Source organism: Prunus mume, linkage group LG2 (genome assembly GCF_029339155.1).
Source record: "Prunus mume cultivar Tortuosa linkage group LG2, ASM2933915v1, whole genome shotgun sequence".
Taxonomy (NCBI): domain Eukaryota; kingdom Viridiplantae; phylum Streptophyta; class Magnoliopsida; order Rosales; family Rosaceae; genus Prunus; species Prunus mume.
The window spans coordinates 12314386-12336525 of record NC_142699.1 but is presented as its reverse complement, the minus strand read 5'-3'; the positions used below and the strand labels follow the sequence as shown (position 1 = coordinate 12336525).

Sequence of the window (22140 nt, the reverse complement as noted above, 5' to 3'; positions counted from 1 at the left end):
AAAGAGCAATGCTAACATCAGTTCCTACCCTACACAAGCGTGGGTGATTGTGGATCATTGATACGTAATCAGTCATCACGTGAATGTCCACTCCACTTATGCTAGCATAACTCAGTCCTAATTTTGTGTAGGCATGCATTGTCATAGTCTTTTTTATTAATTGATGTGATATTGTTATCTGCAGGTCGATTGAGATTCCCACTAGAATTCAGTAAGTTGTAAATTGGCCTCTCCAAACACACAAGAACATCAAGAACTTTGGTATTATTATCTGGTCATGCCATCAAGAACAAGGCTGAATGATCTTCTAAACAATAGACAATTCAAGTCTGAACCTTCAAATCATCACATGAATTGGGAATACAAAAAATTTAGGAAGACTTGAATCTAGTCTAGGCGGCGAAGGAGGTACTCGACTTGAACAAGCTTGGTGAGGGGCATTATCCATTCTCCATAGAGCCGAGAAACCACAGACGGATCAACCTTGCATTTCCCATTTCCATTATCAACCAGGCACACGTCCTGTCCGAAAACCGCTGCCTTCTTCTCAACTCTCTTCTTCACCATTTCTTCTACAGCCTCAAAGGTCAACAATTTCATAAGACCCTCTCTGTCCTGAAAAGATCAACAACCAAGTACAGTACTGCTGCGTCAGCCTAATTACATTTAACTTTCTGTTCAAACAAACTCCATTCTAATGGAATTACAAACTTGGGAAAATGATGTTGTATAAAAAGATGATCAATACCCTACTTGTTAAACTATAATCAACAAACCAACTAACCCCTTTTACTATAAGGTTTAATTACTCTATGATGCAAATACCTGAGCGCGAATCGCAGGCTCGTAGTCTTGAGGGGCATCCTTGAATTTAACCTCAGCTACATAGTATCCATAATGAATCCTTCTAGAGATGGCCTGCATGTGGAAGACAATCAGTGTGCAGACAAGTATGATTATTATTAGTTTAGGCCATTGTTCATGGCATCACTTGATCTTTATCTGAATTGAAAATTTGAAACACTTATTGGTACTTCCACCTCCTAGATGCATTCCTAAACAAACCTTAATATAATTAAAATATATGATTAACATATGAACATCACTTTACAAATTAAATATTAATAGCATAAACTCTCTACCTACTACCCCCCACTAACATTATAGTCTTACACAAAAAAATGATTAAGGTTAACCTTTACCTGTAAACAGTCAAGATCACTAGAGGCAGTTGATGCATAGTTTCCATCATCACCAGGGACAGCAAAAAGTGGAAGCAATCGGTTGAAATAAAAATCCCATATCTTCTCGTTCATGTTTATGGAAGCTGCAGCAGGATGCAATACCTATAAGGAAAAAAAATTAAAGTTTCAATTTTCCAGTAAAATATCTAAAAGGAAAAACTTAAACTTTTCTGGGTATATAGAATTAATTACTGGTGGATTGGCCTGAGGCGGCACCAATGAAGGTGGTAGGTTTTCTGGGGAAAAGGGTTGTTCTTCAGGGTTTTCATACCTACCAACCTGCAAGTGCAACATATAAAACAGGTAGATTAAGAGACATTGTTAATCACAAAGACAATCCATCCCATCTTGGATTTTCCAAATGACAAAACAGGAAACAGACAAACATTCCACGTGAAAATGAAGAAACCAAGGGAGAGAGGAGAGAGAGATGATTGATTGTCCATTTGTAATGAAACAGTAATTGACCTTGGATTGAAGGGCTTCTGTTTCCTTAACCACGAATTGGAGCAGAGAACCAGAAAAAGATGCAAACTTTTCATCGTAGGTGGGAGAATTGACGGGGAAGTTGGCTCTCTGTATCAGCCTGAAAATGATGGTGTCTTCTTGTCTGATCAATGCCTCTCTCACTTTGTCAAGCGTCAAATTATCACTGTTGGAGTTTGCTGCAGCTGCCATTTTAATGAATTGAAAGAATTGTCCAGTAAAAGCAAAGCAACTTGGGATTGGGATTGGGATGTGATGTATAAAGTTGTACCCTTCTGTATTTTCTCAGGGATTTTCTCGTCAACAAACAGAAAGTCAGAAATACCAGAAAGAAAGCGAAAAAAATGAACCTTCAGAAATTGGAAACTTTGCTTACTGCTTGCTTGGTGAGAGGGAGCTGATTGTGGTGGGCTTTTTAACGGCCAGAAAAACAGAACAAAACGAGGGAGGGTGGGCCCGTTCGGTGCTCACACGGTAACGTGGGTCTACTGCTTCTTTCCGTAAGCTCAGCGTGAGAATCTAGTATAACGTGTCGTGATGTGATTGTATGGCGGCTTTCCGCAGCAGACGGTAAACGGGACCCACACTCAGATCACGCGGTTCACCTAATTTTAACCGTCGGATATGTCATAGACCGTTAGACATGGTCCACGGGCTTGAATTACTAATGAGGACTTCGTTGCAAAAGTAGTGTCGACGAAAAGTCTTGAGGTAAAAATGAAGAGGAGAATCTTCTAGAGGAAAATCCTCCGTTATTGTTCCTCCATAAATAAACAAAATATTACAGAGACCCGAAGAAAAATCTCATTTTTATTTTATTCTGGTGGAGCAAAATCTCAAGCATTTTTAAATGTCAAATGGTACAAATGGGGTGTAATAAACATGTTTGTTTGTTTATGCTAAGTCTCATTTTATATCCATTTACTTCCAGCACCTAAGATTCTGCAATGTGAAACTAATATCTGTGATGTGAAACAAAGAACATGTCGCATTGTATATGGCATCAATTGGTGTATAGTTTTTTTTAAAAATATTTCCAAAAGAAAACGTTTGGTGTCTCTACTATTGTGAGGGTGTGCCTAAAAATAAAAACCACGAAGAAATGGGAGGAACCTTTCATACTCCCGTTTCCATCCAGTTCTGTATCTCTCTTCTCATGTCACTTATAAAAAGGAGAAAGAAAGAATGGAGTAATGTAACGGGAAAGTATTTTTAGCTCGCCTCTCAATACAAAATTAGCACGCATGCCCACCGAAGTCCCAGATTCCCACTGCCACTATCATCAACCCCAAAACCCGAAAAAATAAAAATAAATCAATTAGTTATAAATAAACAAACACAACATTAGGCATACTCCTACTCTAATTGTGTCAAAAGCCCAACATCATGCGGGCTCATGATGTCCTCGACTTCCAATTACATGACTTGCAGGCTGCAGCTACTGCTAAAATGGAGGGCAGATGTTACTAATGTAGAGCAAGTAGAGAGGAGGCATGAACCCGAATGTCCTTGAGAGCACAAATCTGGTCTTCTCCCATGGATGCCATAACTGTCACAACGAGGTCCTTACCCTCTGCAAACCCATCTTTAAGCCGGATACACAAGAAGCACAAAACCATATGTGTTAAAAACTGGTTTAACAATCAAAGATGGATTGCGTTCGAAGAAAATGTATCGGCGAAAAACGCAATTTTCAGGGCAAGTGAACACTTCAGACATTATCAGAACAGTATCTTTTGGCCTCACCTGGCTGAGCAAGTTTCTAGAACCCAGGAGATATATATATATTTAAAATAACAATAAATCAAATTCCAAAACTAAACAACAATTAAAGAAAATTTAGTTAAATACAAGGAATAAGTGGTGGGTTAGAGAGAGGATTAGGACCTTGCATGGACGGCCCTTGATGACAATTCTTGCGAATGGTACCAGCTTGCTGGGGGGTACGTCTCGGAGGCTCCAGCATCGCCTGGGATTCCAAGTGGTTTTAACTTTCTTGGCTTTTCTTCTGCAACCATCTATCCTAATTACGGTTTTATTTTGCGCCAACAAAATCATTAATAATTGCTTCTATATCCGACTGGATTCAACCACACCCCTTGGATGCTGATGTTCGACATCATATCCACTTTTGACGGTCCTGATATCCTCACACCTCGTGGCTTGCTGTTTGTTTTTATCTTATTAAGGTTTGCTTTCTTTTAGAACCCAAGTTCGCATAAATATAAGTTACATTTATGCAGCCCAACTCCAGTTAGGCCCATCAGTCCCTTCTTATTATCACCATTTCATGGCGCGCAGTTGCCCAAAGTTGGGCTTTGTGCAACTGATCAAATCTAAGCCCTTAATCAGTCTTCTAATTAGATGATTTGGATGGCTGAAGAGAACAATCACACCGGTTTCTATCATTTTTTTTAATTTATAATGACAGAATTATGATAATGCATTCTCAATCTGAATCAAAACAGAAAGTTCAATCATAAAAAATAAACAAAAAGATTAGGAATCATACACTTCACCAAAATTGAAAGACTAGGATAGTTACAACTCTCAAAAGAAACAAAAAAGCAAGGTTGCTTTTGGCGGTCCAAATCAAACCCATAATCATATGCTTGCTTTAATCCAACAATATTTTTTATCTACACAACCTGCAAATCATCCATACGAGAATAAAGATGCACACAACATGTATATAACACTTAACAATACAAGAAAATCAGAACCCAATTGGTAGTTTTGTATAGCCTATAATACAAGCATGCATATTGAGTGGTAACTTGGAGAAATCATCTCTCAAAACTCAAAAGCCACTGTACAGTTTGGTGCTCACCTAAACGAGTGAAAAGTACTTTCGGGATCGTGCTGGGAAGCAATCGACGCTGAAGGGTCTGGAACATGGTGTGATACAAGTGCTGCAGTTGCAGTTTCTTTCCACCATGAAACCTCTATTTCTTTCTCGTGAAGCTTGCGCTTCGTGTACTCTAAAGCAACTTCAAGTTCTTTTATCCGTTCTTCCTGTCTCGCTTCCAACACTTGATGCAACCTCCTCTCAAGTTCAGTGCCGGAACTCCATAGTCACAGGGCATTTCAGCATAATCCGGCGGTTCTGCTTCATCACAGTCAATTACAAGAGCAGAGTCTCTAGAAGCCTGCCATTTTTAACATTCAAACATTAATTTCAGAAGATTAATTAATCAAAACAATTAGTATAATTAAACTAAATCAGTCTGAAAACTAATAGTGTTTACCTTTAGCCTCTGCTGAGGGTATTCAAAATTGGATGAATCATTTTCCGAATCCAATTGGAGCTGCAACCGTTCTAACTCGGCTTCAAGCTCCGCCTCAAGTTGATCCATTCCTGCCACGCATTCATCTCTCTCTCCTTCTCCTTCTTCATTTCTAATATATTCCGAGCACACATCACGGACAACACCAGATTGAAGCGAAAACTGGCTACCGGAGCTCGAGCTCGAAGCTTGATGGAAATCAGTGGTGGAAGAAGCAATATTCATCTCATTCAACTCCAACGGTTTGGCGTCAAAAGGCGTGTTCTTTCTTTGCAATCCCTCTTTTGCGTTTTGAAGAAGCAGCTCCATCTGTGTCCGCAGCTCCACCATCTTTGTAAGCTCATTTTTACTGGCGACAATCAGATATATCAAACCGCACGCAACGCCCAAATTGAATGAGCCGTTATCTTTTACAAACTGTCCTGGATTCATCAGAAGGAGAGGATCAACTTAGTAATTAATATAAACCAAAACGTAAAAATAAATTAATAACAATAATTTAGAGAATTTCAATTTTGTTTTAACCTGACTGCTTCAATCCATGCGTCGAACAGGCGGCGTGCGTTGACTCGTCACCGGTTTCCCTTTTCGCGACCTCTTTGAATATCTTCTGGCTCCGTACGACGTCGGTTCGCCTTCTGTTGGATCGTCTCAGAGACGACAGCCATCGGGAAATAATACGGCGCGGGGTGGAGCACTGTAAAGCCATCAATCTGTCGTCCGTCGGGAGGTCTCCGATGCCATCCATATTGCAGTCTCCGACGCTATCGTAGCCGTCGGTTTCGGATCCCTCTTCTTCATCAACGAGAATATCGGCGATGCGGATGTGGCGGGTCTTGGTGTAACGGAAAGGGGAGAGAATGAGGGTTTTAAAGAAGCGATCGTCTTTCTTCTCCATCAGAGCTTCATAGGAATTAAATGCGATGAGCCAGTGACAGAGTATAAGAGAGAGACTCAGATTTAAATTGTGGATAAAAATGGAGGGAAGATCATCAATGGCGCCTGGTGGGTGGCGGCAGGAGGAGGCTGCACGTATCCATAGGGTTTATAAAATTTCAATCTCGCTCCTTGACACTTGCTGGTTCCAAAATTTTGTAATTTGGAATTTATGATTCCCGCACACATTTCATAAGATGAAAGATGAATTTTCTCTTTTTGAAAGAAAAAAAAAACAAATTTTGAATTTTGAATTACGATTAAACAAAGGAAGCCACCAAGCCAACTACGGAAGAAATTAATTTGGACTTATCAACATCCTAGAACGGAAAAAATAAAATTAGAGGAAACTTATGAAATGATTCTTCCTTTATTTGACAACAATTCCGAAAGTACAAAATTCACATCATGGAATATGAAACTTTGCTAAATATGCCGATCTACCGTTACGCTACATCAACTAAATTCTAAATCAATAAAATAAAATCTTCAATTTGACTATTAATATATGCCACAAAACATGCTAAACTTTTTTTCTTTTTTCTTTTTTAATGTTATTGCTTCAACTTGAAACTGGAATATATAACTCGAGTGATTAAGAACATTTATTTTTAGACCTGAAGTGTTGTGCTTAAATATTTAAATGGAATAATGTGAAAATCTATAACATTAGAAGACTACTAAGGTCGTGGGGACCATGCCGACACACAACGCAAACAATAATATAAAAAATAATAAGTAGTGCTGTGGTGCTGTGGTCCATCAATTATTTGATTTCTGGTATTCTGTATCAATTATTTGATTAGGTGGCTTAATTTAATTTGTGTATCGTATTTCTATCAGTAAGGACAAGGAGAGGAAGGACAATATTTAAATTCCTAACTGGTCGGGTACGGGTATTGTGGACTATAAATTATTTATATAAAAACTCAGTTGGAAAAAGGTCATTTTACACATAACTGGTGCAAACGAGAAAGATGCAGAGAACCTACCTACATCGGCAAAAAACATAAGAACCAAAACAGAGAAAAATAAACTACCGTCAATTCCAAAGCCTAGTACAATATTTTTCTCTCATCACAGGACCTACAAATCAAGGTGGACTTGGAAGACCATCCGAGACCAAAACACGAGCGAAGGACGGAGCAGAGAGGAGATTAATAAGTTCACTTACATGTCTAGGCACAATATGAGGCTTTGTTCATATCTATCTTTAAAGCCACTTCAAACTTCTTCCCCTCTTTCTTAAGCTTCAAGTAGTGATAAACCTCGTGGGCTATGATGATGTTATCTTGAATTTGCATTCTAGTGATAAACGCATTTTGTTGCTCAGAGATGATGTAGGGAAGAATTTGCCAATATATTTTTTTAAAGATCTTGTACGAGTTGTTGCATAGACTAATCGGTTTAAATTGCCCCGTACACTCCGATGACTGCACATTGGGAATAAGAGCAATGTGGGTACGGTTGATCTCCCTCATATGATCATAACCTTCATAAAACTCAGCAACAGCCCCCTCAAATGATTTCTTTTAAAGTTGACCAGAATTTATGATAGAAGATACTTGGAAATCCATCTTGCCCAGAAGCCTTAAAGGAACCTAATTGGGTAGAGGTATCATGGATTTCCTCCTCAGAAAAAGGGGAACACAACATCCAATTCATATCATCATTCAATACTGGGTGGATACAATTCATAACACGCCAGCAAAATAAATTTTAAACTCATTTTGAATCATACCTTTCGAGGTTAACCAGGTCTCTTGAGGGTTTTTAATGCGCAGGAAATGGTTCATCTGTCTTCTTTAAATAGTATCAAGTGGAAAAAACAGGTATTGAGGGTTTATAACCAAGTCTCATTATAAGAGATTCTGTTTATAGTTCTCTAGATCAGAAGATCAGGAATTAATCCATCTACCATCCTGACAGACCTCCCAACTAGTATTGATAATTTCTTTGCAATCCTCGGATTAGCCCAACTAACTTCGAATTTGAAAACCTTTTTTTTTTTTTTTTTTTTTTCCGCTTGTTGACAATGAGGAGGCCATCCGAGCACAATCATACATCCATAAGCATCTACAAAATTCCTGTGTTGTGACATGACAAACTTTAGAATCAATCCAATTTTGGCAATAACCCAAAATTTCAATGTTGGCATCTGAAAACTGTACCGGTTCCATTTAAATAGTATAGCCGCGCGGCTATACTCGTTAAATGTGTTCAAATATTTTATATTATAGCCGCTCGGCTATACTCTTTAAATAAATTCAAATATTTATTCACAATAGTTGTAATATATTCCTTAAATTTCTGCATTGTATTTTTATTTATTTATTATTTTTAAACTTTAATTTAAAAATATTTATTTATTTAAAGAGTATTTATACCCAAAAGGATTTATATTTATGTTCCTTTGGTAATAGGTACATTAGTTACGAAAAAATGTACATTTAAGTAGAGTATTCACATAAAGACAATTAGTACGTTCGGATAGGTCGCAAATGCCTCATGGGATTGATTCGATTTTGGTTTCCAGTGGTAAGCTCAATAGTTTTCATCGGCCATATTGTTGAGACGAGCCTCTAGAAAAGTACTATTGCAAAAAAAATAAAAAATAAAATTTTTTAAGTCTTGCGTGATTAAAACTTTGTAATTACAGGTGAAGGACTTCTAGCAAAATACAATTACAAAAATAAAAATGAAACTTTTTAAGTCACACACGTGGAAAAGAAACACACAACAAAATAACGCACACGTGTGAATTGCCACCAAAGCAATGAAAATAATTGTGTAAAGAAAAAGTGAGAAAAACAGAAAGAAAATAAAATCAAGGACACATAATTGTGTAATTCTAATTCTATCTCCTCTTTCTCTCTCCTAACGAATTAGGTACAGACGCACACACAGACACAGAGAGACAGAGACAAACCCCAGATCCCTTATTCTCTGTTTGCTTAAACAAACGCCATATCTGACTTCGTTATTTTTTATATATTTCTCTAATACAACGTAGATGAAGATACCCATCATCACATTCTCTCTCTTCCTCTCAGTCCCACAACGGTTCTTGATTGAAAGCTAAGTCTTTTCTCTCTCTGATACATACAAAGTGTGAATGCCAAGACAAGAGCAACAACAACACCACAAATAATACTCAGAAGCACTTTCCTTAGAGACCCAGCAAAACCCATATTCCTCTGGTTCCTCAATATACACTCTGCTGCAGACCATCATCGTCTTGACCCTTATTTATATTGCATTCATTTGGGCATTTGGTGATCTGGGTATATGAGCTGAGACAATGTGGGTTGTATTGGAGTGTTTTTAGGTGTTCTTGTGAGGGATATTTTCGGATCTTGATACTCAATGGCGTTGTTCAGAAAGTTCTTCTATAGGAAGCCGCCAGATGGGCTTTTGGAGATCTCTGAAAGGGTTTATGGTATGTTTGTCTTTGGTTCTAATTTCAAAGGAATTTGGTTGATTGAATTCGTTTGATTGCTAAAATATTTGTCTTTGTTTATTGTTAAAATGTTAACTAGAGCAGCTTATTTGTAATTTGGGAAAATGTCTATATTTGGAGATGCAAATTTACTAAATGTGTTTTGGGATACCTAAGAATGAACTGAACTGCATCAGTTTGGCAGAGTCCGCGTGAATGGAACTGGAGATTATTGAACATATTATACTTTGTTGAACTTTGAGGAGGCTCTGTTAATGTCCCCGAAAACTTTTCCGGATAAGAACTAATTTTCAGATGTTTTACGAAAAATTCATAATATGTCCAGTGATTTGCTCAGGTTCTACAATTATGATTATGCCGTGACAAATGAGTAGAAAAAAGTTACAACTGAACCTGTATTATTATGCTGCAGAACAATTTACAATATGTTTACTTACATGTTTGCAATTGTGTTGTCTGCACATGTAGTTTTTGATTGCTGTTTTACCACGGACGTTTTGGAAGAAGATGAATATAAAGTTTACATAGGAGGCATAGCGAGTCAACTCCGTGAACAGTTTCCTGAAGCTTCATTCATGGTCTTTAACTTTCGAGACGGAGAAAATCAAAGCCTGATTTCTAACATATTGTCTGAGTATGACATGACAGTAATGGACTATCCTCGACACTATGAAGGTTGCCCACTTCTCACAATGGAGGCGATACACCACTTCCTGAGATCAAGTGAAAGCTGGCTTTCACTCGGGCAACAAAATGTGCTCCTAATGCATTGTGAACGAGGTGGGTGGTTGGTTTTGGCCTTTATGCTGGCTGCACTCTTGATTTACAGGAAGCAGTACACTGGGGAGCACAAGACATTGGACATCATTTACAAGCAAGCACCTCGGGAACTTTTGCAGTTAATGTCACCACTGAATCCGATGCCTTCACAACTGAGGTATCTTCAGTATATAACAAGAAGAAATGTGGGATCGGAATGGCCTCCACTGGATAGGGCACTTACATTGGACTGCATTATCATAAGATTCATTCCTAATATGGATGGAGAGGGAGGTTGCCGTCCAATATTTAGAATATATGGACAGGATCCTTTTATGGCTGCTGATCGGACTCCTAAAGTTTTGTTCTCAACTCCAAAAAGGAGCAAACTTGTACGGCATTACAAGCAGGTGGTTTAAGTCACTTTACTCTTATTTATATGTTTTTTTTTATTCCTTTTGGTAATCTCAGATTGTGGTTCCTCTTCCTGAACAAGGTAGAGCTTTTTCTCGGTCATTTGTTCTCATGATTTCATTTGTCTACACGTTGATGCTTTGCTTCTGGCAGGGATATCAATCAAATTATCTTGGTGAAATTTTGTTTTAATTCTTCACATCTTGGTGCAGGCAGATTGTGAACTAGTTAAAATTGATATACATTGCCATATCCAAGGTGATGTGGTTCTCGAGTGTATTAGTTTAGATAATGATCTGGAACGTGAAGAGATGATGTTTCGCATCATGTTCAATACGGCCTTTATTAGGTCCAATATTTTGATGCTTAATCGTGAGGATATAGACATCTTATGGAATGTTAAGGATCAATTTCCCAAGGATTTCAGAGCAGAGGTACTCGTATATCCCCCTGTGTTCTCTGTTATAGTCAGTGGAATTTCAAATTTCATGTTTAGGAGCAAAATATTATCAATCATTATCATCATTACTGTTATCATTAATCCGACTACTATTCTAATCATCATTTTCATCATTATTATTGTTAATATCTGGATGAAGGTTCTTTTCTCGGAGATGGATGCTGCTACTTCTCTTATATCAATTGATTTGCCTGGTATGGAGGAGAAAGATGGTCTTCCTGTGGAAGCATTTGCAAAAGTTCAGGAGATTTTTAGCAATGTGGATTGGCTGGATCCAAAGACAGATGTAACACTTAATGTCCTCCAGCAGATTGCCTCATCAGGTGCTCTTCAGAAACTGGATAGTGCTTCTGTCCATAACACAGAAGCAGGCAGCTTGTTGCTGGAATCAGCTTCTGCAAATCTTAAATCAGAAGTGAAGGCATCAGAAAACAATATCAAGGATCCCACATCCGTGGCTCAGGGGAAACATGACAGTGCTTCTGCTTATACTGCAGAGACAGGCAATTTGTTGCTAGAATCACTTCCTGCAAAACTTATATCAGAACCAAAGGCAGCAGAAAATAGTATCAAGAGTCCCCAATATAGGCCTCATGGGAAGCAATCTATGTCTAGCTTCGAACCATCCCTAAATGCTAATTTGATTAGAAAAAACATTGAACCCCAGGAACTGCAAGTTGCTCTCCTACGGCCTGCCCAATCTAAAATCATATCTCAGCGAGCACCTCAAGCCTCCCGGTCTGCACCAGTTTCATATTGTAATTCCTTGCAAGGATCGCCTGTGCCAATATCAAGATATCACAGTGCACCCTCAGCCCTTGGCATTACAGCTCTGTTGCAGGATCACGCTGCATCTAACAGTGTAGAAGAAATCACACATCCTGTGACCATGTCTCCACCTTCCCATGCCTCATCAGCTCCTGATTTAACTGTACCTAAATCTGTGCAGCCTGGTAAGCTGTCTATTCCTGCACCACCACCACTGTCAGCATCACCTTCTTCATTGCAATCTTCTGGGCATGCAACTGTAGAAAAGATTTCCGCTGGTACTACACCTTCTCTGCCACCAGCACTTCCCCAACAAACTTCAAATTCCTCGCTGTCTTTGCTTACCCAACACACTGAAACTACATTACAGGGTAGAGGTCAGTCAGCATTCATTCCTCCTTCCCCCCCTCCACCTCCACCTCCTAATCTATCAGTGACATCTTCACCCTCTGACATCGAGGGCTCAGTTTTAGTCTCTCCTCACCCTCAATGCACTTCTTTTTCAGGGGGATCTCCATCTTCCTCGGTCAAGAACTCTGTTTCAATTCCCCCTCCTCCACCCCCTCCTTTTTCAGGGTCACCTCCGCTCCCTTCCTTCTTGGAGGCTTCTTTATCATCCTCTCTCAAGAACTCAATTTCAGCTCCCCTTGCTCCTCCCCCTCCCACTTCCTTTCCAGAGGCATCATCTTCTCTCAAGAACACTATCTCAGGCCCCCCTCCCCTTCCTTCCAGGGAACATCATCCTCTTTCGAGAGCTCAGTTTCAGCCCCTCCCCTCCACCACCTCCTCTTTCAGGATCATCATCCACAGTCATGACCTCCTCCATTGCCGCCCCCTCCCCTCCCCTCCACCCCCCAGTTCTGCTTCTTTAGCTGCTTGTCCTACTTCTTCAGCAGTCATGTCTGGCCCCCCTCCACCTCCTCCGCTTCCTCAATGTTCAGGGCCTGCCTCAACTTCTACTCTAACATCTTCAGCGCCGCCACCGCCCCCTCCTCCAGCTTTTGCACCAAAGGAATCTTTGTCCCAGAATTCTGCACCAGTGCCACCCGTACCACCTCCTCCTCTTCCCAATGGGGTATCAATATCAGGTGGTGCCCCCACAGCACCTCATTCCAGGGCTAGTAATGGTAATATTCCTTCGATTCCTGGACCACCTTCTGGTGTTCCCTTTAGTCTAAAGGGGCGGGGCCTCACACGTCCAAGTTCCAGAAATCAGGCTCAACCTAAAAAGGCCAATCTGAAGCCATATCATTGGCTAAAATTAACAAGAGCGATGCAAGGAAGCTTATGGGCTGAAGCACAAAAGGCTGATGAAGCAACCAAGTATGCCTCACTCGTTAAGGAATTTTATCAGTTTTTTTCTATTCATACAATTGGAACCCTATTATTCTGTTTCTGTTTCCTCTGTTCCAGGCCTCCAGAGTTTGACATGTCTGAACTCGAGAGTCTTTTTTCTGCGGTTACTCCAAATTCAGACCATGGAAATACAGGAGGAAAATCTAGTCGTCGCACCACAGGACCTAAATCTGAAAAAGTTCAGCTGGTAATTAGCCCTAGTTTATACTTCATTTGTGGATAACAAAAGTTGTCTTGATCTGTCAATCAAACAGGGCCTACCTAGTTTTCACTAGTAGTGCCCTTTGATGGATCCCTCAAGGGGAGTTAGATGTAACATATATAATATGGATCAAATTATTAATTCAGCAGTATGTGCAAATGGAACTTCATATTGTGTTTGCACAGAACCGATAGCAGTGGTGCTTGGTAATAGAGTCTATTATTGCTTGCAAGAGTTCTCCTTTTGCCATCCTTTTGCATATTGGAAAGAAATCTGGTAATTATGTTTTTGCTAGTCAACTGGCTTGAAGTGAGGATCTGTTTAGCAGATTGCCTTTTGTACCATCTTTTTTTCTGTTGTTTTGAACTAATTGAATACACAGTCTTCCTTTGCCACCTCAATCCTCACAAGAAATTTACTGGTTCTTGCAGATTGAGCTAAGGCGGGCATATAATTGTGAAATAATGCTTTCTAAAGTTAAAATCCCTTTGCCTGATGTGATGGTAAGCTATAAACCTAAAGGCACCTGTTTGCTTGTATATGCTTCTTAACAGTTTTGTTAGGTTGCAGTTTCAAAGCTCCAAATGCTAACTTCCATTCATTTAAGAAAATAGGATGGCATACTTTTCCACTAGTAAATAATTATTGTCTGTGGTATATTTTTCAGAGTTCAGTGCTTGCCTTGGATGATTCAGCATTAGATATTGATCAGGTTGAGAACCTCATAAAATTTTGTCCAACAAAGGAAGAGATGGAATTACTCAAGGTACTTTTATCTAGTTTTAATTATGCCATCGTGAGAGCTTCTATAAATATGACCTGATTATTTTGTACATGAAATTGCTTACAGTGAGTATATAAGGTCTTCTGTTTTCTTGAATAACAAATCATGCTTTGTTGCTCAGGGTTACAGTGGAGATAAGGAAAACTTGGGAAGATGTGAACAAGTGAGTGGATTTTACTTCTCCTCCACTTTCCTTTAACTCTCCTTTCTTTTCACTTGAAAAGTCATATAGTGGACAGCAAGGCTATTGTTGCCATTATAATGATGTGCATTGAAATTATATTCATAGCTTGCTGTCATTATAATTTGGTTGGGATGAAATACTTTATGTTTCAATTGCATAAATCTTGAGCTTTAGAGTCTTAGTTTTTAGAAGTAACTGAACTGGTTTTGAAGAAGTCACTTCCATAATCATTCAACTCTTCTTCACCCCTCCCCAGTGTCTCTCACTTCATTTTATGCTTTAATTAATTGCTCTATGCAATTTGTGACAGTTTTTTCTTGAATTAATGAAAGTTCCCCGGGTAGAGCCGAAGCTCAGAGTTTTCTCATTTAAAATACAATTCCATTCCCAGGTAAGGGGACAAATTGTCTAATGATTTTATTCCAGATGCTTTCTATTTCTGTTGTGCTTCTTGTTATGCATTTGTCCATGGTGTTGCATTTTTCAGGTTTCCGACCTTAGAAAGAATTTGAACACAGTCAATTCAGTAGCTGATCAGGCAAATTTCTTTTCTTTTTTGTATTTTCTAGTTTTTTTTTCCTGCTTGAAAATTTCATCTCTTTAATATCATATGAATGTGCTTATCAGATCAGAAGTTCGGAAAAGCTGAAAAGGATCATGCAAACAATTCTTTCTCTGGGTAATGCCTTGAACCATGGGACTGCAAGAGGTGAGTGAAATACTTGGTTGCCATTTTCTACTAATACATTGACTGTACATAAATGGAAAATTGCAGCCTTTGTGATAAAAATGCTACAAAGTTGCAAGTTGGGGTTGGGCAGATATGTAATTGTAGGTAAAATGTAGTAACTTGTTCAATAAGCTACTTTGACAGGAAAGGTGGAAATAGCTATATAATTAGTATATGACAGGTCCTTGTTTTGCAGTGATTATTTTGTTCTTAGTCTTTTTCCTAGAAGCTCCGGTACCTTGTGTTCTTTCTATGTGCGCAGTTAGTTTATTTAATTATTTCTGTAGGTTCTGCTATTGGATTTCGATTGGATAGTCTCCTTAAGCTCACTGATACACGAGCCCGGAATAACAAGATGACTCTTATGCATTACCTTTGTAAGGTAATTTTTTAAAGCCTTTAGTCCATTGTGTTAATGTTTTGTGGAACTTCTCCTGCACTTTGTGCATATTGTGTCGTAGAAGTTTAAGCATATAGAAAACTTGTATTTGGTTGGGTCCCAAAGTGATCTTATAATATTGTTCTGATTGTATAATTTAAAACTTTAACAATTCTGCTCATAAAATTCATCTTCAACAAACCACAGGTGCTTGCGGAGAAGCTGCCAGAACTTCTTGATTTTCCAAAAGACCTCACAAGTTTGGAGGCTTCAACGAAGGTATTCTGTTTTTCCTGTTCAATTTAGTTTAGATACAGTGGGTTTCTTATACAAGCTTGACTGAGCTAAGTTTTTAATTATGATGTAGATACAATTGAAATATTTGGCAGAGGAAATGCAAGCCATCAGTAAAGGGCTAGAGAAGGTTGTACAAGAGTTGACTGCCTCAGAAAATGATGGTCCTGTGTCAGAAACTTTTTGCAAGGTTACATGCATCAACTACTTCATGCATACATATCTCCATGGCATGACTTTCCTACCGGGGTTAGCTGCATTGCCTTTAGAATGAGATAAGCTTTAAAGAGGAGAAAGCAATCGTTTGGATACTTGACAATTTGATAGAAAAACAAAGAAGTGAGCAATCACCTGATGTTCCTTCTGTACTAATTGATTTGTAAGCTTACTCAGAGTTGCCTATCTCAGATATGTCTGAAAGGCGTATTTGTTACATATAGGTAACAAATTTGAATTAGATGACATATTTGGCTAACAGATAAAACTTATTGGTCATCATAAAGGAATACCTAAAAGTTCTAATACCAAACAAATTGATCACCGATTGCAAAGCCCAACAACTACCTCACTAATGTTGTTTTAGAAAGATCATATGTTGCATTTGATATTATGCTGCTTCTATTAATAGTTTTCTTAATATTAATTTTATGTTATCTCCTGACAAATGTTCAGACACTAAAGGAGTTCCTTAGTCATGCCGAAGCTGAAGTGAGGTCTTTGGCTTCACTTTATTCTAATGTGGTATGTGTCAAGTTTGTTTAAGGAGTTGGGTTTTGCTTGTGGTATGAAAGAAAAACACACTTACACTTTTCAATGTGGTTGTCTTCAGGGGAGAAATGCAGATGCATTGGCTCTTTATTTTGGGGAAGATCCTGCTCGCTGCCCATTTGAACAAGGTATATATGTTTTAATTTGTGCTTCTGGTTTTCGAAGAATCATCAGTAATTATCTTTATCCATTAATATCCTATGATGATTTTAAATACTGTTGGTCTATACTCTCTGCCTTGAGTGTCAGGCATTCATAAGAGAGAGTAAACTGTTAATTAACTGTTAATTGATCTGTGATTTCTCTAGCACCATGTACAGAAAGAAAAAAAGAGATATATAAACAGGTATCGCCAAAGACTAAATGCTGATTTTTTTTTTCTTTGGTGATACCTGTACATGTTATTTTCGTCTTCTTCTTCTTCTTCTTCTTCTTCTTTTCCTTCTGTTGTTTATCGTATTTTCTCTTTGAGTTTATTTGGAATTTTCCCTGTAGTTGTATCTACTCTGCTCAACTTTGTGAGGATGTTTGCCCGAGCGCACGAGGAAAACTGTAAGCAGCTTGAATTTGAAAAGAAGAAAGCACAGAAGGGGGCGGAAAACGAGAAAATGAAAGCGGGAACTGTTCCCAAAAAGGAGCTCTTGATACAGACTCCCATTAAGAGTGGCAACATTAAATCATAAAGAACTATTTCACCATATTTTTTTCCAGCAACCAAAGCCGTTCTCCAATGGATGTAATTTTTTTTTCACTCCATGGATGAAAATCCCTTCAAAGGATTGAGAGCACAAAAACAACTGGAACCACCAATTCTGATGATCTGGAGAAGAATGTTTTCCTCATGATTTAAAGTAATGCTGGTGGTTTGCTGAAGGGGAGAGGTCCACCTTAATTAGTAAGCCTAACATCCTCTTCTTTTTTTTGAAAGTTCTGATTTACTGTAGTGGTGAAGCTTGTAATTAGTGACATTGTTGTTTTCTGTAACATGGTTTATTGTTCTTTGGAGCAGAGTTGCTGGAGTTTTATGGAGTTCCCCTGTTCGATGAGCCACTTGTAAGATACAACTGAGGAATTTTGTTGTAAAAATACATGCAATATAGTCAGCTTAGTTTCCCTTTATCTATTACTAATTTTAGTTATATTTTTTTCATATGTATATTTTTTTTAGTTATAGGGATGTAAATCTTTTATATAAGATAGTAGTAAAGTGCAATATATTATATTCCATATGAAATTTTGAGAAAGGGCCAAATAAGGCCATACGATTTTGATTCAAAACTTTAATTTGCTTTTGGCTCTTAGTGAAGATGAAAGGGCCAAGGACCACAGGAGCCACATGCTTGGTAGGTTTTTGATCTTTGGCTTGGTTATCGAGTCAACTGCATTTGTCACAACATTAGGTAGGTATTATTATGAATCAAAGAGATAGTGACATAGTGAAAATAATTAATCCAATAACTAAAACCCGAGTCCAATTTCAATGACGTATGTCCTCCAACAACTCTCACGTCATTGTGTGCACGCCTGTTCAATCGTTCCCTCAGTACTATCAAAAGGAGTGTGAAACACTCTAGCACTATATAATGGGTTTGTGACTAAGGTGAAATATTCAATTATGCACTCTGGTTCGACATATTATAATGCTATTCACTGATGTTCGACATATTATAATGCTATTCACATGTGGTTTGATCAGATGAGTATGAGAATGGACATTAGTTTATGCCCTGCTTGATCAAAACTTTCTCATCATGTATACAACTGAACTAGGTTTTCATTAATGGTTATGACAGTATTAAGACGTTTTTATCTTTGGGTACTATTTTCTTCCAACAAAAAAAAAGGTAAAATGTAAAAGAAAAAACGAAAGCAAGCATGTAGAAATCTTACATCAACACCTCACAAACAACACTAAAACGTATGATCATCCTCATCAGACCAGCAAAAAATAGTACAAGGAAATAACTCTTGGTTTTCTCAATGAGAGGAAGACAACAAAAGAAGCTATTGCTTACAGAAGTCTTGCAATTCTAGGCTAAGTTAAAAGTTCACTGGTTTTCTGTGTCTGCAGAAGGTCTTGTAATGGAGCTTGCAACCGCAGCAGCCAAAGCTTGTGTGAAATTATGATCTTTGGTTAAATAAGCAACGTAATCTTCAATTCTACTTTCACAGTTGATGTTCGGGGCACATGATGATGAGTTTTGAGGGCTTCCAGCTGATCCATTATTTTCTTGATTGCTCATGGATCCCGAGAGTGTCAGATCAAGGGTGATAGGCACCGGCCGAGAAGAATTCGAAGGGCTAGCAATATTTATGACATCATTATTATTAATATTTGCTGAGATACCATGCGAAGGAAAATTAATAGGATTAAAAATAATATTATTATTATGATCAGCGGTGGATGATGAACAGAAAAATTGTCCAAGTGGTGAGCCATTGATGGCGTCATGGTTGTGCTCTCCTTCATATGTTGCCACAAGAACAGACTTATCCACCATGCATCTCTGCACCTAAAATACATACATATATTTCAAACAAATTAATATGCGAAAATTTTCCATTTTATATTTTTAATTTTTTAATTCTGCATTGTTTTATAGGGCATCTATTAATAATAAATATGCATGGAAGCTTAGCCAATTGGTGATCAATTCATTTACGTGAGCAACTCATGTCATGACTAAAACCAGATCTATCCAAAATTTTGGTCCGAATTCAAAACTCTGACTGGTAAATGATATATTAAATTAATGTTAATTTCTCTGGAAAATTCAAAGCAAAAACGAAGGATTCTAGTTCAAGCTAAGGCATAGCGTATAGCGTAGGTTACCTTCTTCTTGACCGGACATCGAGGAGCCAAGGAACACTTGAAATAAGCTCGAGGGGATGATGGGTTGTCTTTCGTAACCTTCTGTCCGTATTTCCTCCATTGATATCCATCTTTCACAATCTAATCATTTAATTCACAGATAATATTAGTAAACGGTGTATTGGGGGTATTAACTTGCCAACTGATGATTAGCGTTTAGACTTACTAGGGTGTTGTCTTTGGAGTCGGTTCTCACAAGAAACTGTGTTGTCTTCTGGGCAACCGGAAACTGATCATGTCGTTCAATGTTTTTCTCTCGGATAAGCTGCTCAAGTGTGTTGCATTTGGTGGTCATAGCTTGAAGCAAGAATCTCAGAGCTTCATTCTCTTTTCGCAGACGCAGCAAGTCTTGTTGGAGATCATCCACCTGCTCATCAAACAAAAATCTAATTATGCTAAGGCCAACATGCAAACATATTTTCATATCAAAGGCCGAAAAGAAACCCCATATATTTGATACAAATGATATTTGGGAAGGGAATTCGAACAGAGGAACTCGATGCGCAGGGAACATGATAGCATATCCATGTTAATTACCTTTCTTTTGGTAGGGGTGTGAGCATCCATGTTCATCAAGATTTCAAGAGCCACAGGACAATATGAAATCATCCGATGGAAAATCCTTTATTTATAATACCGTGCTGAAAGTTGGAAAATAATCTAGTTAAATTCAAGGAACTTTCACAGTTGATTTCCACATAGACATAAATATAGCAAAGACCTATTTGGCAATTTGCACCAGTTTCAGTGGGTGGCTGCTAACTGCTCTTGGTTATGGTCTTCATCAGTTTCTGCCTGGGTGTGGAGAATTTATATTCAAATCAAATCCTTGGGTTGGAAAAAATATGGAGAATTCATGAGAATCATGACTCTTCGCATACACGACAAGCACACGTAATATCACCCGCGTCATCAGGCTGACATCAGCAGCGACTAGTCCTAATTCCTCCCAAATATGAAAGAAAATATGCTTTTTTCTTTCTGCCATGGCTGTGGTGGGTCCTGCGTGTTTTAGAGCCTTTTTGAATCTTGACGTTGTGTTTTATGGTCTTCCTTTATTAGCTGCCTCACTTGTATATTTCTTTTGAATTCCCACTTATCGATCTTTTCCCTTTTAATTTCCTAAGAATAAAAATATCATAAAAACAAAGAAACCATGCATTGCTTGTTTCAGATATAAAACACTCTTATTAATAGAATTATTATTGACTCATGTTTTGATAACATTTTGATCAGACGCTACATATTCACCTACAACAACCTTCTATGACCTTCAAAAACTATTCTTATCTATTTCAATTACCTAAATCGATAACGATTTTCGCAATGTTAAAAGTATTCATGATTATATCAATCATACGAGTCATCTCTTAAATATATGTTTTTTTTGTATATTCACCTTTAACAACCTTCTCTAATCTTTTAAATTATTCTTATCTATTTCAAATAACAGTCTCGTTCTCTTGGACCCCTATGATCTAAGAGATTTATGGTCACCCACCTTTGAATTTAATCTAAAAGTTGAGAAAAAACTAGTTTAAAAATCAATATTAACATTTTATTTTAACTTAAATCAAAACTAAAAGTTGAAAAAAAAATTGTCGCTCAAACTAAAACACATCCCCATCCCAGTGGTAGAAAATCAAGAGCGTGTTCTTGCACCCATTGCCGATGACACCCACCTCCGCCTCTGGCGTTGCAGACAATCCAGAGCCACCATGCCCTCAAACTTGCATCATATACTCAAATTTACTCAATTTTCAGTATATGATTGTCGCAATTATGATTTTGCTTATGAGAACCACAACAACATTGGCAGTGGCTGTTGTTGGTATGGACGATGATGAGCAATTCTCAATAGTACAGTATACAAGATGAAGCAAACGGCAAATTTAATTAATAAATATTTAATGAAGAGAACAATAAATCGTGCTCGTTGAGAATATAATGCAAGTTTTGAGGGCATGGGTGGCTCTGAATTGTCTGCGACGCCGGAGGCGGAGGTGGGTGTCGGCAGAAATGGCAAGAACACGGTCTTGATTTTCTACCACTGGGATGGGGATGTGTTTTAGTTTAAGCAACATTTTTTTTTTTGGTACCTTCTAGTTTTTATTTAAGTTAAAATAAAATGTTAATATTGATTTTTAGACTAATTTTTTCTTAGTCCTCAAATTAGATTCAAGGGTGGGTGACCATAAGAGAACGGGACTGTTCAAACTAAATACTCGATAAAACATATTTGGTTATTCGAAAATGATTTTGACAATGTTATCCGGCCAATATATATCTTCAATTAGACGAGTCCTCTCTCTAGGTCAATTATATTTTACCCTGATTAATCAAACAACAGTTGTTACTTTTTCTTTTGAGTTGGCTAGCTAATCATAGTGAGGTAACTAGTAAGACACATTCTCAATCAATAATCTCTTCATCATTCTTCATATTAGACCGACTCGTGAAGTAGCATGTGGAGGTGGGGGCAATCGAAAAAGTGCAATTTTTATTTTTATTTTGGGCAGAAAAGTATGTTTTTTTTATAGAATATATATAAAATTTTGGGCAGAAAAGTCCAATGATATAGGCCATGAGGTTGATAAAGAGCAAAGTTATAGGTCTAGTTCTCTCTCACATGTCAATATATCATGGGCTGATAAAGAGCAAAGTGGGCATTGGCCAATGGGAATAAATAACTGGCTACAAAATATTAATTAAATAATGAAGAGTAGAGTGTGGCGTACGGCCTACAAGGACTCAATC

At 38.0% G+C, this 22140-nt stretch overlaps 4 protein-coding genes across 5 annotated transcripts; 1 reads left to right on the top strand and 3 right to left on the bottom strand.

The window, feature by feature from the left end:
• Window positions 1–240: 240 nt before the first annotated feature.
• Window positions 241–2138, bottom strand: CM2 (chorismate mutase 2). The gene is made up of 5 exons (XM_008222456.2): window positions 1713–2138; window positions 1437–1523; window positions 1203–1346; window positions 826–918; window positions 241–615 (listed from the first exon to the last, which is right to left on the bottom strand). The coding sequence occupies exons 1-5, from the start codon at window positions 1920–1922 to the stop codon at window positions 388–390; spliced, it is 762 nt and encodes a 253-aa protein (XP_008220678.2). The 5' UTR covers window positions 1923–2138; the 3' UTR covers window positions 241–387.
• A 2186-nt stretch (window positions 2139–4324) lies between these two features.
• On the bottom strand, window positions 4325–6053 carry LOC103320738 (WRKY family transcription factor). The gene is given in 4 exon segments (XM_089045778.1): window positions 4325–4789; window positions 4792–4879; window positions 4979–5439; window positions 5543–6053. Coding segments are annotated over 4 exon segments (1155 nt in total). The 5' UTR covers window positions 5916–6053; the 3' UTR covers window positions 4325–4556.
• A 2851-nt stretch (window positions 6054–8904) lies between these two features.
• On the top strand, window positions 8905–17736 carry LOC103320739 (actin-binding FH2 (formin 2) family protein). Its single transcript, XM_008222458.3, is given in 21 exon segments — window positions 8905–9392; window positions 9882–10582; window positions 10799–11020; window positions 11186–12521; window positions 12524–12583; window positions 12586–12648; window positions 12651–13137; window positions 13228–13357; window positions 13804–13875; window positions 14040–14138; window positions 14278–14319; window positions 14651–14731; window positions 14828–14878; window positions 14968–15049; window positions 15358–15452; window positions 15657–15728; window positions 15817–15933; window positions 16416–16484; window positions 16573–16639; window positions 17007–17406; window positions 17521–17736. Coding segments are annotated over 20 exon segments (4107 nt in total). The 5' UTR covers window positions 8905–9319; the 3' UTR covers window positions 17195–17406; window positions 17521–17736.
• A 627-nt stretch (window positions 17737–18363) lies between these two features.
• Window positions 18364–20204, bottom strand: LOC103320740 (putative WRKY transcription factor 40). 2 transcript variants are annotated; one of them, XM_008222459.3, is made up of 5 exons: window positions 20105–20204; window positions 19921–20024; window positions 19550–19750; window positions 19345–19464; window positions 18364–19024 (listed from the first exon to the last, which is right to left on the bottom strand). In XM_008222459.3, exons 2-5 carry the CDS (start codon window positions 19990–19992, stop codon window positions 18560–18562), a joined length of 858 nt encoding a protein of 285 aa, XP_008220681.2. In that variant the 5' UTR covers window positions 19993–20024; window positions 20105–20204; the 3' UTR covers window positions 18364–18559. The 2 variants fall into 2 exon arrangements, with proteins under 2 accessions (XP_008220681.2, XP_008220682.2); XM_008222460.3 differs by having other exon boundaries at window positions 20123–20145.
• Window positions 20205–22140: the final 1936 nt, after the last annotated feature.